A 17,423-nucleotide genomic window follows, 5' to 3' on the forward strand; every position below is an offset into this window, starting at 1 on the left:
TGAGGCTTTGCCTATCTACACCACTTAGCCCCATGTGACAGGTTAAGCCTCAAAGGGAAACTTAGTTCAAAGACACCCTGGGTCAGAAAAGTGCAAAGCCAGCAGTTCTGGAGGAGCTTCAGGACAAACGCAGGTGCTGTCCATGGGGGAGTGAAATTCACAGCCTTGCTGTCCTCAGGTGGGCTGAGAGACTCGTGTTGCCAGTTCTCAGGATTTTCTCGAGGGTCTCATGATATTTGGGATTTTCTTCAAAGCTCCAGTCCTGGTGTCCTCAGAATACAGAAGACTCTCAGAGACGGTAATCGAAGGTGAAGTTCTGGCTCTCCGGTGCGGAGAAGAGCTTGAAAACACGACCCCTCCGGGGCACAGCACCGCCCTTGCATGGCTTTGCTGAGCAGGTGTAGGCCCTTCGGGGCAGGGCATGGCCCGCCCTGCCTCAGCGCAGCACCCTGTGTGGCGGGCGCCCCCCTCTCAGTGGGGTGCCTGGGGGCTACTGGGTACCGCCTGTGCAGGGGGCATGGGGACCAGACCAGACCCCTCCCCCACTGTGTCTGTCTTTGGGAGGCTGGCCCCCGCCCCGCGTGCCTAGCACCCCTCAGGCTATATTTGCTGTGTGTTGCCCTTTAAGGCCTACGCCATTTTGGGCTCGGAAGGGCGGGAGGAACCGCATGCGCACTGAGGGGCCGCGGGATCAGAACGCGCTCTCCCGTGCGGTTGCCGGTCCTCGTACGCACGCGCAGTAGAATCTGCGGGGAGTCGCCCGCCTGTACTGCGCATGCGTATCCACTGGCGCGCTTGGGCAAGGCCCGCGCACGCGCAGTTGCGTGGGCGAAGCCCTTCCCCACCTCCGTCGGGCACCGGAAGTGAGTCAGGGCGAGGGCGGAAGTGGCTGTGCGGAGGCGCGGGGCGGCTGCTGGACGGTTCCAGAAGAGCCTGGCCGCGGCCGGCGGCACCATGGTGGATTACAGCGTCTGGGACCACATCGAGGTGTCCGACGATGAGGACGAGACTCACCCCAACATCGACACGGCCAGTCTGTTCCGGTGGCGCCACCAGGTGCGGGCCCCGTCCCCGTGGAGACCGGCCCCCGCCCCCCCCCCTGAGGGGGCCCCGTCCCCGTGGAGACCGGCCCCCGGCCCTGAGGGGGCCCCGTCCCTGAGGGGGCCCCGTCCCCGTTGTTACCGAAATATCGGGTCTGCCTAGCTGAGAGCTAATTAACAGCCTGACAGGGATAAGGGAAAATGTTTTATTCTGCAGAAAAAGGAGAGCCTGTACCTTGGTACAAAAGACTCTGTCTGACACAAATTTCACAGACCTTTTATACACATTCAGACAAAGACGCTTGCCCGTTAATACTTGATTGGTAAGTGTAAAATCTCATGGTCCCGTTATCTGGGTAGTACTGACTGGTTTGGAGCAGGATCTTCCTGCTTTTAGGCAGAGGAAAAGAGAGAGTGCAGAAATTCAGGCTACTGTGACCATGAGCAGTACTCACCCCCCCTCACTGGCCACTTGTAATCTATTAAGGGGGGTCAGCCGGCTTTCACAATCCCCCCTTCGGGCCTGGCAAGCCCAGATTGCCAGGCCCGTTACATAATTTACGATCAAGCTGAAGAGACAGGTACTGAGTTGTCTTACAGACAGCAGAACCTTTGGTTACAGCATTATACAGGCATTTTGCGCATTGTATTACTATCCAAACAATACACAGGAAAAACAGTCAGAAAATAATCCATTTAACAATTGTACGGAAAAGGCCAGTAAACCATGACCCAAGGTCTGGGAGAAGGTCCTCAAAATTAAAGGTGTGATCAAGAGATACAGCATGGAAAACAACAGCAGCATTCTTAATAGCTTATAAATTCTGTTCAATTAAGCCAGAGTGATATAAAAACAACAGTTTTCCCCGATGCGAGGACAAGCCCCCTCTATTTCAGCATTCATGGCATCTAGCACACGTTTATTTTGCAAAGCCACTTCTGCTACTTCATCAATCTCTCGTTGCAACTTTTGGAAAGCGTCTGTTAATGCGTTAGCTGCTTTTTCAAGCTCTGCAGAAATATTAACAACTGCTCTCTTGAGCTTAGCTACCTCCAACACAGGAATGAGTGCACGGACAAAAGAATGGAATCCTGTTTGTCTGACAACTAAGGGATTGGGGCACTGACTATAAATCAGGTATACCAGGTGGTCTAATTTCCCAGATGTCTTGGTGAATAATCCAGTCCCACATGCATGCTCCCCATGGACCCATCAGGATTCGGTATGTGGAAACGCACACCCCCCTAACTGGTCCAAATGCTTGAAAGGAACACTGAATGTCCACACTTCCACTCAGAAAGTGTCCAAATATGTCTCCATGACCACAGATCAGGTGGTACTCCTGATGTGTCTGTAAGGGCAATGGGCCAAGTCTGGTGCTCAAGATCACTCCAAATGGCCATCAGCTGGTCATTCAGGAAATCCTGAATTTCTAAACATACTAGATCCTACTGCAATGCCTTCCCAGCCTCAGTGATATTCAATACCATCTTTCCTTAGTGTAGTACTATATTACATCTGTTATTTATCTAGCCTTGATATTTTCAAAAGGCATTAACATTAATAGCCTAGGAGGGTGTGTATTACAGGTAATGGAGGAGATGGCAGGGGCAACAAGGTGCCTGTGGTACCGGTCATTTTAAATCCAGTTAGGGAGAGCAATACATACTGAAGGATTTATTCAGAACACAGGGTGCAGCCTGTAGAACAAACCCCAAAATCCAGTCAATACCACATTCCCAAGCATGGGTCCCACAAATTTCTTCCTGCCAGTGTATAATTCTTTGTTTCTTCACCAGGGTCAGTTCTTAATGTCCTTTCTAGTCAGGAATTCCTGGACTTTGGCAATTTCAGTGGAGTGAGTGTTCCTTCTTTCCCAAAGCAGTCATGGTTCAGCATCCTACAGGGGAGAGGTTACCAGCACATCATCCTGTAATGGTTTTGCTTCTTCTAGAAAATTCAAAGGCACAGTAGGTCTGTCAGTTGACAAGGGAGAGGTTACTAGTACTTCATCTTGTCCTTTTTCCCTGCTGTCCAGAAGACACAGCGGAACTAGAAGGAGAAATAGGCTAATCATCAGTAGGAGAATTCTCCCGCAGTGGAGGGGTCTTTTTGCAGTGAGAATCATGGGTCCAAACAGTTAGTCTCTGGCACTTCACAGCGGTGTTGGTAGTCAGCAGGACTTAATAAGGGCCTTACCAGCATGGAGCCAAAGCAGTCTTTTGTTGGTGGACCTTTACATAGATTCAGTCTCCTAGGTTCCAAGGAGAGGCCGGGCTGCTAGGGTCTTTGGGTAGCGCTTCTTTACCTGTGAGAAAAGAAACCTAATGCATTTCATTAGTGCCTGGCAGTGTTTTGCAGATCTCATAGCTGCTTGGGCACATTCAAGCCCCCTGCCCCCTTTTCTTGGTTGTCAGCCAAGTCTTAGCTGTGAGCAGTGTCCTTGAATGGGGCCAGTGTCTTATCTTTAGACTGAGCTTGCTAGCTATTTTTTTTCCAGTTAATTCATTCTGTTCTTTTCCTTCTTCCCTTCTTGGCTTCTTTTAACCTACAAAGGAAACTTCCACTCTTCACTCATACACTTTTTCCCAACATGAACACATAAACATTGCCATTATACAGTACATTAGTCTTATTATTCAATGTATGCCACATATACCCTTCCACTAAAATAACTTTATTACAGAGCTTTGGAGCAACAAGCCAGGACAAGCACACCCACTTTGAGGAGTTCACTCAATACAACTCTGGTGTCCAATAGCTCCCACCATCCCCAGCCCTCTGGCTAGAAATCTGAGGTAGCCAGAAGGATCCCATGTACAATATGGGGAGTGGGTTAACTTTTCATGTCCTTGCTTCCAAAGACTGTTGGTATGCAAATTTTAACAACATTTTTTTTCAGTTTAAAAGATTTGGCCAATGAAGTTTCTTTTTCTTACTTAAGAAATGTATTAGACTTTAGTATATCACATTTTCCTGATTTATCCAAACACTTTGTATTCCAAGTTGAATAAAACAAGTATCTGCATTTTAATTTAATCCTTCTGTTTGATTTTAAACTAGACTATCCTATGAAAATATTAAACACAACAATTCTGGCCACGAGACAAACACCACAAGACAGGACATAGAACACAAAACATAATTCCTATTGTGCCAGTAAATGCATGGTACGTTGAATGCTGTTCAGCTGGCATCAGTTTTCTCTGATTATCTGAAAGACAAAAAACAGAGGTCTACCCCTTCTGGGCAGTCAATCATTGCTTAAAATATACAAATACCCTTGTTGATTTCAGGCAAAACAGAGGAATTACCCCATATTTTCTTGTATTTGTTTCATAGGCAGCCCAGGTTTCAGTGGCTTCTACCTTATCAGTTAGATAATTTGCATTAATACAGATGCTTTTCTGGCTTTATCTTCTGGATCCAAAGCTACTTTCACAGCTTAAAGATTCTTACTTCTAAAAGGGACATAATTAACTTTACCAGAATTTTGATGGCTTTTTACTTCTAACTCCTGCTTTCAAAAACACTGAAAGAAAAGCACTTCTTATAGTGCCCACTTAGAGCCTAATAAAATTTCAATTGCATAGCACTGTATATATTTCTTTAGCTAATTCAACTAAATTGTTCATAGCCAAATGATTGCAATCTAATAATTTCTTTGCCTGAATTTATTTACAAACATTTCAAAGACACCAAGAACTTTCTTCCTTAGCATTTTACAAAGTTTAACTACTGTTCCCTCCAGCACCTACAGAGTTAACTTCTCACTCTTCCTTAAATCACTTGCTTGTCTCCCAACAGCCACTTTTATCAACTTAACTCACCATTTCAAGATATTGTCCTGGATATTTGAAATCCCCATGCTTACACTTACTTACTCCTTCCTTCCACTACACCCTCAGAATTTCCAACCTGTTTTCCAATCTCTCTGTCTGTTGCCTGCCCGCCTGGGCCCGATCCTGCTTTCCTCGCTGAACTGCCCCTTCCATGGGCACCAACTTGTTCCACTGCCAGGGTGGGCTTCTCAACTAGCCCCCACCCTTCCTGGTCTCTTCCCTTAAACATTCTTTCTCACAAGACTACCTGAGTCCTCCCAAACACATGGCCCATTGGCGTTTAACTATTTAATTTCCTCTTGACATTCCTTTCTGAACACCAGGTAAAGGCCATTTACTTAACATATAATCTAAACCCCTTTAGAGGGTTTACCCAGAGACTGTCTGCTGATACTCAAACAGAAAAGAGAATTACACGGAGAACAGAGGGAAGTACAGTCTAATCCAAGTTTTTCCATTTCTACACACTGACCGCTACAGGGGACGGGACAGAAGGATCTCAATTCAACCTCAGAGCTTCCTCGCACGCATGGCTTCCACTCCAAGGAATTACGAACGAGAGGTTCAGTTCCGCCCACACTCCTAACGCCCAAATATATATGGGCAGAAAAACAACAGTAACCGGTTAAACAGAACAGAGCCAGAACCAGATAGCATTTCCTTATCCTATTAGGGCTCGCCTTATCAGAGCACAAACCTCAAGGGCTGCGGCGGAGTGAGGAGGAGGAGGGGTTAAGCACCCGAGTGGCGCTGCTCCTAGTTCGCCGCAGCCATCCGGAGTCCAATGTCTGAGCTAGGAGAGTCCCGTCTGGGGTCGCCAGAAACTGTTACCGAAATATCGGGTCTGCCTAGCTGAGAGCCAATTAACAGCCTGACAGGGATAAGGGAAAATGTTTTATTCTGCAGAAAAAGGAGAGCCTGTACCTTGGTACAAAAGACTCTGTCTGACACAAATTTCACAAACCTTTTATACACATTCAGGGTATGGCTACACTTGGAATTTCAAAGTGCTGCCCCGGCAGCGCTGCAAAGTGTGAGTGTGGTCAGAGCGGCAGCGCTGAGAGGGAGCTCTCCCAGCGCTGCACGTACTCCACGTCCTCTACGGGTGTAGCGTGCAGCGGTGGGAACCACGCTCCCAGCGCTGCCGCCCTGATTACACTGATGCTTTACAGCGCTGTATCTTGCAGTGCTCAGGGAGGTGTTTTTTCACACCCCTGAGCACGAAAGTTGCAGCGCTGTAAAGTGTGAATGTAGCCATACCCTCAAACAAAGACCCTTGCGTGTTAATACTTGATTGGTAAGTGTAAAATCTCATGGTCCCGTTATCTGGGTAGTACTGACTGGTTTGGAGGAGGATTTTCCTGCTTTTAGGCAGAGGAAAAGAGAGAGTGCAGAAATTCAGGCTACTGTGTCCATGAGCAGTACTCAGTCCCGCCCCCACTGGCTGCTTGTAATCTATTAAGGGGGGGTCAGCCTGCTTTCACACCGTGGAGACCGGCTCCGCCCCCCCGGCCCTGAGGGGGCCCCGTTCCCGTGGAGACCGGCAGCCCCGCCCCGGAGCCCCCCCCCCCCCCCCCGCTGCCCTGAGACAGCCCCAGACTCCAGCAATGGCCTGGCCATGCAGAGACCAGGCCTGGGTGGCGTTCAGCCCCTGCGCCTTGGGGCCCAGCTCCAAGTATCCCCCGCCCGCCCCAGGAGCACTGTGCACCCCACCCGGGGTCTTCACCTTGGGGACCCTGTGCTTGTTGGGACTTGGCCCCAAGGACGTGCCCCCCTCAGCCAGGATCCCTCCACCCGCACAGGGCTCAGCCCATTGCAGAGACTAACGTCCCCCCTCCCCCTAGCCCCTTCTCAGTATCCCCTGGATTGACTCCAACCCCAGTGAGGCTCTGCCTCCAAATGGTGGGACTCCTCAGGCCTGAGACCTCTTGGACACACCCAATTTCAGCCAAATCAGCCCCACCCTTAGTGATGTCTCCCTCCTATCAGCTCCCCAGAGAGAGGGAATTCCCCAGCTTCAAGGGAACCTACACCCAGCTTCAAGGTAGATCTTCCCTGAGGGGAGAGACTCCTACAAAAAAAAAAAATGAGGGAGTTCTTTAAGGAGAGATTCTTCTCTTCCCAGGAGAGATTCTTCAGGAAACCCATCTCCTCAGGTGTTCCGGGGCTTGTCTTCTCCTTAACCAGGCATCTTGCATAGTAATAATGAGTACATATGGGGTACTTTGATATGGTGACTTCAACATCTAGCAAGATACTGGAACAAATGATTACACAGTCAGTGTATAAACATCTGGAGGATACCAGGATTAGAAGGAATAGCCAGCATGGCTCTGTCAAGAACAAATCCTGCCAAACCATCCTCATTTCCTTTTTTGATGGAGTTGCTGGCTTAGTCGATAGGGGGAAGCAGTCGATGTGATATGGGAGACTTTTAGTAAAGCTTTTGACACAGTCAGATGTAAACTAGGGAAATGTGCTCTAGATGAAATTACCATAAGGTGGTACACAGCTGGCTGGAAACAGCACTCAGTTGTTAATGGTTTGCTGTCATCTGGGGATGGGTGCGTGGGTGGGTGTCCCACAGGGGTCCTGAATCTAATATTACTCAATAATTTCATTAATTACTTGAATAAGGGAGTGTAGTGTGTGCTTATAAAATTTACGTAGGACATCAAGCAGAGAGGAGTTGCAAGCACCTTGGATGACAGAATTAGAATTCAAAACAACCTCGACACTTTAGAGAATTGATCTGTAATCAACAAGATGAAATTAAGTAAAGACAAGTGCCAAGTAATGCGCAATTACAAAATAGAGAATAACTGGCTAAGTGGTGGTAGCAGAAAAAGGATCGGGCATTATAGTAAATCACAAATTGAATGTGAACCAGCAATGTGATGCAGTTGCCGAAAGGGCTAATATCAGTCTGGGGTGTATTAACAGGCATGTCGTATGTAAGACATGGCAGGGAATTATCCTTCTCTACTCAGCATTGGTGGGGTCTCAGCTGGAGTACTTTAGGAATGATGTAAATAAATTGGAGAGGGTCCAGGGGAGGAAAGATTACAAACCCTGAGAAAAGAAGACTTGGGGGCAGGGGGGAATCTGCTAATAGTCTTCAAATCTGTTAAGGGCTGTTATAAAGAGGATGGTGATTAAATGTTCTCCACACCCACTAAAAGTCGGCCAAGAAGTAATGGACTTAATCTGCAGCCAGGGAGTCTTAGTTTAAATATTAGGAGAAATTTTCTCCCTCTTAGCGTAGTTAAGCTCTGGAATAAGCTTCCCAAGGAAGTTTGTGGATTCCTCGCTGTTGGAGGGTTTTAAGAGCAGATGGACAAACACCCGTCAGGGATGGTTTAGGTTTACTTGGTCTTGTCTCAGTACAGGGGCTGGGCTTGGTGACCTGTTAAGACTGCTCCAGCCTGATATTTCTGTGATTTTTTTATCAAGAGGTCTCCGTGATCCTCCAGTGAAGGGCTGATTTATATTCCCTTAGTATAGAAAGAGAAACTGAGGCACAGAGCAGGGAAGGGAATCGCCTGCGATGGTGCAGCAAGGCAGTAGTTGTGTCTGGACTAGAACTCAGGAGTCCTGACTGCGAGTCCAAGAGGAAACCCTGGGGCTTACTGTCTCCATGTGCTCTCTTGTGAAACCGCAGGAAGCTGTCTGGGGAGAAATCCAATCCTCAGTCTCCCAGTAACTTTCTCCACCACAGTCACTTTGGTTTTCCTTTCTGTTGGCTCCCATGTCATGGCCTTAACTGACTCTGATACCAGTAACACCAGTGTGCAGGTGCTTTAGGAGCTGTAGTGGACACCAGCCAGCAGACTAAAGCCTCAGACAGGCAGGTGTGGTAAGACACTCTGCTTAGTCCTCATGTATTTGTAACTGGTTCCAGTTTAACAGATGAGGCATTGAGTCAGCCTTACCTGCCTTCTTTGAGGAATAAATGAGCTCTGGATGTAGTGTGTGAATGCAAAGGCTTAGTTTCTTATGTGTCACCTGGTCTGTCACCATCTATTGGTGCTGGGAACCCACTCTGTTGGCTCAGGGAATTCTGATCTAGTTTGAGTGGCAAACACTGGGGAAAATACAGTTTTATTCTGGATAAGATAGGGGCTTTTCACCTCTACTGCATATGTGTATAGATATGAAGATAGATCGGTCTCTCAAAGGACCTAGAATGTAGGCAGTGCACTTTGCCTTTTGTTCTTCCCTTGCGAATTCCAGAGATCTGAGCAGGGAGTGCGATGCTGAGGTCCAATAATGATTCTGCAAATCACTCGTGCTGAGCAACTCGTTTCACTCCTCTGCCTCAGTTTTCTTTTCTATAAAATTTGGATGATACCTGTTAGAGGGAGCTGTGACTTGGGGAGCTGAAGTTTTGGTGGCTAATTGAGGAGTGTTTTGGTAATCTAGAGCACTACATAAATACTAAGTACTGGGAGACAATGGAGAAATAAACCTTGATCTTCTTAAAACCCTCCTTCCCTGAGTGTTGTGCATCCCTACTTTGAGAGCGCATGTGCAGTGTGAGTAACTGTCTCAGCTAGGGTGTTCTCCCTCCAGACTAGCATGTTATGCACAGGAAGGAAGGGTCTCTGCTCCATGTGGAGAAATAGATATTTTTCTCCACATGGAGAAGAAAATGGGAATTAAGCTTTTGTTTTCCAGGCTCAGAGGAGGAAGAAATTGTTCTCCCAACAGCCACAACAAGAGCCATGTCCAATCAACAGCAAACAAAATCCTAAGAATCCTAGAACCCTCTTGAAAACACTGGCCTGTAAGGGAAACCCCGACTGAAACACAATAAAAGTGTTCAGTAGTTAACTGTTGGGTCACTGGAAGGAAGGCAGCATTAGGATGCCTTTAGCTAGGGGAAACAGATTGAAACAGAACAGGGGGCAAATCTGAGTTAAAGATCAAGGGAATCTCCAACACTGTGAGCCTAAGGGAAGTGGTAGAAACTCCATTGCTTGAGGCAGTTGCACCTAGATTAGACAAAGCCCTAAATCTTGTACAGTAGTGAAAAGCCCTGCCCTGCGAGGGTGGATGACATGGGGATCAATAGGACTCTTCCACCTCTTAATTTTCAGCTAATACAAATTGATACTGCAGAGGAGAGGAACGTTCATTCTCCTACAGAGTCGCCGCTGCGGCTCTTGGGTTAACACTAATTTCCTGCATCGCATGCTATGCCAAGCATAACTGGAGTCTCTGCAGATGTGCCAAGCCCTCGGGAAACTCTAACTACTAGGTGGTACAGAGCTCTCATTTAGCAGCACAGGGTGACTGTGAATGTCAGTGCAGCATAGAAGAGAGACAGCTAAAAAGTCTGATTAAACCATAAGGCTCCTACAGGCTAGTTGCAATGAGTAAGAGATTGCGAGTTCAGCTCTCTACAGAGGCAAGAAACTAGCCACACACTCGGTGATACTGGGATTAAGCAAAAAATGGATGAGTTGGGAAGCATGTAGGCTAACCCTTCTCTGGCATGGAAGCTACTGTCCTGTTGATGTGACCCACACAGCTCAGCATGTCAGTTACTGTTCTGTTTGATCCGATGAGCCCAACGATCATCTCTTGGGTGTGGGACATGAGGTGAGGAGAGAGGTTCCCAGTGTTACTCAGACTGTCTGTACTCTCCTCTTTGCCAGGGGATCAGTTGGCTCTTCTATTCCAAGAGCAAATGATGAAGAGTGCTTTAAAAAAGCTGTAAATTGATCTCTGCAGGCCCGAGTGGAGAGGATGGAGCAGTTCCAGAAGGAGAAAGAAGAGCTGGATAAAGGGTGCAGAGAATGCAAACGGAAACTAGCCGAGTGCCAGAAGAAAGTAAAGGAGCTTGAGGTGGCAGATGCGGAGAGTGGGAAAGGGGAGCTGCAGAGACTTCAGGTCGAAGTGCAGCAGCTGAGAAAAGAAGAGAAGAGCTGGGAAAAGAAGATCGAGGAGCTGAGGAGGAAGGAGAAGAACATGCCCTGGAACGTGGACACCCTGAGCAAAGACGGCTTCAGCAAGGTAGGTCTGAATGGTGCCTGGTGAGGGGAAGGAGCAGGGGGGATTTCTGGCTGAAAAAGCTGCCTTGCAAACATGGCATCTGAGCTGTCGTGCTGGAACCACAGCTGGCCATGCAGCAGCGCTATGAACCAGCCTCCTCTCTTTGCAGAGCGTTTTCAACGTCAAACCTGAAGAGGAGGACGAATCGGAGGAACAAAAAGAGAAGAAACACAAGTCGTTTGTGGAGAAGTACAAGAAACAGATCAAACACTTTGGTGAGTTAGCTGGCTGCAAGCGCAGGGCTCCTGGGCAGTCTAGGGGATGAAAGCTTCAAAAGTCTCTTCTGCGTTATAGGTGAAACCCCGTTATATTGGGGTAGCGGCGGCAGGGCTCCAGCGGTGATTTAAAGAGCCTGGGGCTCCAGCCGTGGGGAGCCCTGGGCCCTTTAAATTGCCGGCTGAGCCCTGCTGCCCGTGCCCTGGGGATAGCGGCGGCAGGGCTCTGACAGTGATTTAAAGGGCCTCGGGCTCCCCACTGCGGCCAGAGCTCCGAGCCCTTTAAAGCGCCATGGGAGCCCCACTGCTGCTGCCCTGGAGTAGCAGTGGCAGGGCTCCAGTGGTGATTTAAAGAGCCCCGGGCCCTGGCCGCTGCGGGGAGCCCAGACCCTTTTAATTGCCAGCCAAACCCTGCTGCTGGAGCCCTGGGGTTACTGCGCTATATGGGAACCTGTGTTATATCGGGTCATGTTATATTGGGGTAGAGGTGTAGTTGGATTCCTTGCTATCTGAGTCATGTCCGCAATACCTGTCTTCTCCCATGGTGTAGACTTAGAAAGGAAAGAACATGCAGCTGGAGAGACCCATGCTCAGTGTGTCGGGTGTGGGGCAGCGGAGTGTTCTCAGCTGGGGGTCCCTACCTGTGGAACTCCTTTCAGATCCATGTGTAAAAGGTGCCAATAAGCCAGTGGTTTCCTAACACAGCTCACTCCTGGGGATTGCCTTTATCCTTAACTTCACTTAAAGCCCGACTGCAGGACTGTACAAACCAACATCCAGCTGTAGCATGTAGGCCCTTCTCTTGAGTCCCACCCCTGACTTTACTGGACCTTCTCTGCCTCCTCCTAACTCTTCACTACCTTTATAGTCCTGAACTGGAGCTTTTCAGGTGCCCTTCACCAGAACTCAGGAGCAGCTCAGGTGCTAGCACATCTGTCCACCCCACAGTCCTGTGCGGTAGGGTAGTGTTACCCGTATTTTACAGATGTGGACCTCCGGTACAAAGGGATGAAGTGACTTAGCTGGGGTCACGTGGAGAGTCTGGCAGGGCCAAGAAATGACCCCAGATTTATTGAGTCCCAATCTAGTGCCTTCCCACAGACCTGTTTTTTCTTATGAGACCCTCTTGGTCTGATGGGTCAGGTGAGTCAGCAGGTTAGCTCTATCTTGCCACATCATCGGATCCTGTACTGGATTCTGCCTTCATAATCCTGCTGCTTGGATACCAAAGTCATAGGCCTCTAATAAATATGCTTGGTAAATTCAGCTGGGTGTTCTTCGGTTAAATTCCTACAACGTTCCTGTCCCAGTTACGCATTCCCCTCCCACCCATCCCATCCAAAGACAGTGCGCCCGGCTGTCATTAGGGCTGTTGCTGTGAAATGCAGCCAGGGGAAGAAGTTAATCCAAAACTCTGTCCTGTGTTTGATCTGTCCTAGGTACTTAAGTGGCTCATTGACCTTGGAGATGGTGAGGTGCTCAGATACCAACAGAGCCTCTCCTGAGGCAGCTGCACAGATAGGGAGCTGAGGCACAAAGGCCCAGATCCTGTGGGTTGTTTATCTAAGTACCTAAGACCAAGTGACTAGGCCAGGGTCGCACACCTGGAGCAGAAGAGGGAATTGAACCTGGGTCTCCCAGTCACAGGCGAGTGCCCTGACCACACTACCATCTTTCCCCTCCAGCAGGCGTAATCCTGCCTCCTAAAGTACCACTGATCCTCTCTAGTCCAGTCCAGGCTCTGCTTGAAACTGTGAGCAACAGCTTGATGGGTGGGCTCTTCTCTCTGACCATGTGGCAAGGTGACTGTCTGCTGCTAACTGTGGCTCTGCTGCTTTGAAGGGATGCTGCGGCGCTGGGACGACAGCCAGAAGTATCTCTCTGATAACCCGGATCTGGTGTGTGAAGAGACTGCCAATTACCTGGTCATCTGGTGCATTGATCTGGAAGTGGAAGAGGTGAGGCTGCTGTGTTTCGCAGGAGTTGTGACTGCAGCCTGAAATGCTGATAGCAGTGAGGGTTCAATCCCGTGTGCCCTGCTGAGTTTTGGCCCATTCACATTTGTGGTGGGCCAAGCTCTTTCTCACTGGCGTCCGTTCCCTCATGGACACCTCATGGCATAGCGAACCCGTGCTGGGGGAACCAGGCCTGGAAAGCTTGTACTGGAGTGGCATGTGGCCAGCTGCCCTCCTGGGAACCAGTGTCTCTTTCAGAGACGGCTTCCTCTGTTCGCTTAAAGATGATGCTGACACTTGAGAGATCCTGGCAGCTGAGTCTGGAAGGGAATGGGCCAAGAGCTCAGACTGCAGTAGTCTCGCTTGTCATGGCTCTGGGCCAGCCAGTGTCCTCTTTCCACTTGGGCATGGCTGCAGCGGCTGGTGTCTCGGGGTCTGTTGAAATGTGAGCACGCCCTCTGCTGGCAGTGAACCACACAGCATAGCCCTTAGAGCCACAGGCGCCTTTCTCTTCCGCCTCCTAGAAACACGCCCTGATGGAGCAGGTCGCCCACCAGACCATCGTGATGCAATTCATCCTAGAGCTGGCCAAGAGCCTGAAGGTGGACCCCAGAGCTTGTTTCAGACAGTTCTTCACCAAAATCAAGGTGAGTTCCAAGTCTCCTTTAGCTGTGCCGTTTTCTCCCCATTTCCTCCTCTCACAGATGGCCTGCAGTCAGGAGGACTGCGGTGGACAGTGTGGAACTTGCTGGCATGGAGTGTTGGCTAGGTCAGGAATTTAGCAAGATTCCAAGAGGGAACGGACATGTGGATTCCTGGAATATCCCAAATTCTAACAGTTACTGCTAAGGCTACAAACCTGCCTCAGGGTGAGAGACAACCTCTGTTAGAAGTCAAGAAGGGACCTTCCTGAGGCAAATTACCCAACGTCTGCGTCTTGTGCGGTTTTTCACACTGTCCTCTGCAGCTTCTGATTCTGGCCACTAACCGAGGCAAGCAACTGGGCTAGGTGGACCTTAAGTCTGAGCCAGTCTGGCAATTCCGATGCCACATGGTGCCTCCGTCTTTGTTCTCAGTCTGCCCGCACTGGAGAGAGGGGGCCCAAGGCCCACTCAGGAGTGGAGTTTAAATACAGTCTGACTTTTGCCCAGCTTCCCGTGCCCAGCAGTGGGCGCTGTGGCTGGGGTCATCACTGTGGCTAATAGCTAAAGAGGCAGAGCCTTCTCCTTTGTCACTGGGCCAGCTGAAAGACACCTGGGGAGCCACCTCCTGGGAGCTCTGTGCCCGGAGGGCCCCGGGCACAGAGAACATATTGGACTGTAAGTTTTATCCCTCCTACTAGCTGGACTTCTATGTGGCACCTGCTGCTTGTGCTCTGCCATTGCCTGCCTGTGTATTTGTGGCGCTGTGCTCGCCCCCACAGCAGGGGGTTGTGGGGACACTGCAGGAGGAGAGAATGTCAGTCTGTCGCACATGCTTCTGAGCCTTCGTTGTCCTACAGCAGGTGGCTTTTAATGACGGAAGCACTGGTCTCCTCCCAGCCCTGCAATTAGCCTGACTGAATGGGGGCATGGCTACACTGGCACACTCTGGCCTCAGCAAAGGGGTCCGTAATCTGGGTTCAGCCATGTCTCGTGCCTGGCTGGATCTTGTGCCATCTCGGCTCCTTCTTCGTTAACATTCTGGCCTCTCAACTCTGCTACCCTGCTTCTCCCTGCTTGTTGCAGACGGCCGATCAGCAGTACATGGAGGGGTTCACTGAGGAGCTGGAGGCCTTCAAGGAGCGGGTGAGAGGCCGTGCCAAGGTGCGCCTCGAGAAAGCCATGAAAGAGTATGAAGAGGAGGAGCGGCAGAAACGGCTGGGCCCGGGCGGGCTGGATCCCGTGGAGGTGTACGAATCCCTCCCGGCTGTGAGTAGCCTGACACTGAGTAGCAGGTGCCTTGCGCTCTGAGCAAGAGCAGCTGCTGTTGATCTCGCATTCTGGCTCCTCCTTCCCGCTCCCTAGCCTGTCTAGGGCACTTATCTGGCCCCATTCTCTGAGCAGCTCAGGTGCTTGGATGGGTTTATTCCCTGCACCCCCCAGGTCAGAAGGCCCTATCCCCATTTTACAGGTGGGGCGCTGAGGCACAGGGAAACTCAGACTTGCCCAAGTCTGACAGAGCAGGGAAGTGAACCCAGATCTTCCAAGACCCAGGTTAGTGCCCTGGCCACCACTCTCCAAGGGAAATAGGCAAGGTGGTATTCCTCTCCATGCCCCGAGGCAAGGGGGGGTCACTGCAGAGTGCCTCCACTGCCTTCCTAGGCCTTGGCTCCTAGCTGAGCGGGAGCATAAGATGTGAGCTCCTAGGCACTATCTATTTCATGGGGCCATGGAAGGGGCCCTGTCCCAGACCCGCTCATCAGGCTGCCCTCTCCTCCCCCAGGAGCTGCAAAAGTGTTTCGATTCAAAAGACGTTCAGATGCTGCAGGATGCAATCAGCAAAATGGAGCCTGCTGTGAGTATCCCTTGGGTGGGGAGGACATGGGGCCTAGGTGAGGGCCTAGAGTGCCTGGCTCTTGAGGCACAGGAGGAGAGCAGTCAGCTTTCTGTTGCTATGAATTGGGGTCCGTTCCCAGTCACATTAACGCATCTTCCTGTGTAGTTATTGGCTTCTTCCCAAGTCACTGATCTCAAGCCAACCAAGTGGCAGTGAGCCCTTGGCTGAAGGCTGCAGTGCAGTGTCTTGCAGGGGATGGAGGTGAGTTTGGGAAGCTCTGGGAGGAAGCAGAGACCCATGGGGCAAGTTCTGTGCTAACATCCTTTAGCCCCCACGCGCTGTCTGTGTTCCAGGAAGCGAAGTACCACATGCAGCGCTGCATCGATTCTGGGCTCTGGGTGCCGAATGCCAAGACGGCAGAGGGAGCGGAGAAGGGAGGTGAGGAGACAGAGGCTGTCTATGAGGAGGTCAAGAAGGAGAGCAGCGAGGAGGAGAAAGGAAACCCATGAACTACTGCTGGAAATGTGTAAAGCAGACTGTCCCCTCACCTCCCCCCACTGCCACCATCCTACCCCCTCTCGTCTTCCTCTCTCACCAAATTATCCCTCAGGATGACACATGCTTTACGCACGTAGACACTTTGTGAATGTCTGAGCTGCTTGCTGGCTCTTTGTATCCAACGCCAACCCCAGGGCTGCCCTTGGGGAGCAGCCGGAAGTCCCTGTGTTAGCAGAGGGGAAGTCCAGTCGGTTACCCCAGGGAGACGGGAGCTCAAAGGACTTGGCATATGGCAGTTTAGGTTCTAGGTCTCACTCTGGTGATGCCAGGCAACGTACTAGTTACAAGTGTGCCATTGTATCTCTTCTGTTGGTGCCCAGTAAGGCTGTTACCTGAATAAAGAGATTGAAGTAGCTGAGCATGGAGCGGACTTGCTGGGGCAGTTGGGTGAGCTGCCGTGCTGTTGTGGCTTCTGCAAAGACGGAAATTGACCTGCAAAGTTGTCCCTGGTGCTGGGAGTTACGTTGCAGGCCAGCCTGAGTGCACTGGCCTTCCCTAGTCTGCAGAGCCCTTGGTGGCCAAAACAAACTGTATGGGCTGCCATGGCACCTGGCAGGGCCTGCAGGCAAACACACCAGCCTCCCCCTGCACACTGGGTTAGCTCCTGTGCCGCCTCAGCCATCTGCCAGTGTGTGCTGTGGGGACCGGAGTAGTGGGCTGTGCTGTGAATGTGCCTGAGGCGTAGGCCCAGCTCTGCTGACCGGCAGTCTCTTGCTTTCCTTACCAGCAGCCTGCCCCTCTAGCAATGTGCCATGCTAAGGGTGATTGTTCCCCCAGTAGGACGGGGGAGTGCACAGGGCATGGAGCCTACGTCAAGTGGCAGGGGGGACAGCGGACCTACACCCTGCATTGATGGGGACGCACTGCTGGGTAGCCAGGAGAGCAGAGCTTGGCTGGCTTGGCCATGCTGTGCCCAGTGGCTCTGTTATTTCTGGTGCTGTTGTGAACTTCTCCAGTGCCTAGCTCTGTTTCTTCTCCAGGTGGCTCCGTGCCCCTGCACTCAGCAGGGCTGCGGATAACTGGCCTGCCTTGCCACATTCAAAGGGGGAGCAGCCCTAGGAAGTGCCAGGGTAGACTGGCACAAGGCAAACTGCACCTGCATTTTAAGAGGTAAATCCTGTGCTTGGGTGTGGCAACGCAGGGAGCCAGTGGCAGAGTATCCATGGGCTTAGGGGTGCCAGGTTGATTCTGGTCCAGCTGGGATCACGCTGTGCTGACTCCACACCAAAACTTCCTTATGCGATTCATTGGCCTTGGGCCAGACCTTCTCAATGGGT

At 50.6% G+C, this 17,423-nt stretch overlaps 1 protein-coding gene across 2 annotated transcripts; it reads left to right on the top strand.

Moving 5' to 3' along the window:
* The first annotated feature begins 880 nt into the window (after positions 1-880).
* CDC37 (cell division cycle 37, HSP90 cochaperone) lies at positions 881-16,504 on the top strand. 2 transcript variants are annotated; one of them, XM_032792381.2, is made up of 9 exons: positions 967-1,056; positions 9,983-10,146; positions 10,620-10,901; positions 11,050-11,155; positions 12,998-13,113; positions 13,635-13,757; positions 14,838-15,020; positions 15,535-15,606; positions 15,942-16,504. In XM_032792381.2, exons 3-9 carry the CDS (start codon positions 10,635-10,637, stop codon positions 16,095-16,097), a joined length of 1,023 nt encoding a protein of 340 aa, XP_032648272.1. In that variant the 5' UTR covers positions 967-1,056; positions 9,983-10,146; positions 10,620-10,634; the 3' UTR covers positions 16,098-16,504. The 2 variants fall into 2 exon arrangements, with proteins under 2 accessions (XP_032648271.1, XP_032648272.1); XM_032792380.2 differs by lacking the exon at positions 9,983-10,146 and having other exon boundaries at positions 881-1,056.
* Positions 16,505-17,423: the final 919 nt, after the last annotated feature.

The sequence above is a fragment of the Chelonoidis abingdonii genome, chromosome 26 (assembly GCF_003597395.2).
Source record: "Chelonoidis abingdonii isolate Lonesome George chromosome 26, CheloAbing_2.0, whole genome shotgun sequence".
Lineage (NCBI taxonomy): Eukaryota > Metazoa > Chordata > Testudines > Testudinidae > Chelonoidis > Chelonoidis abingdonii.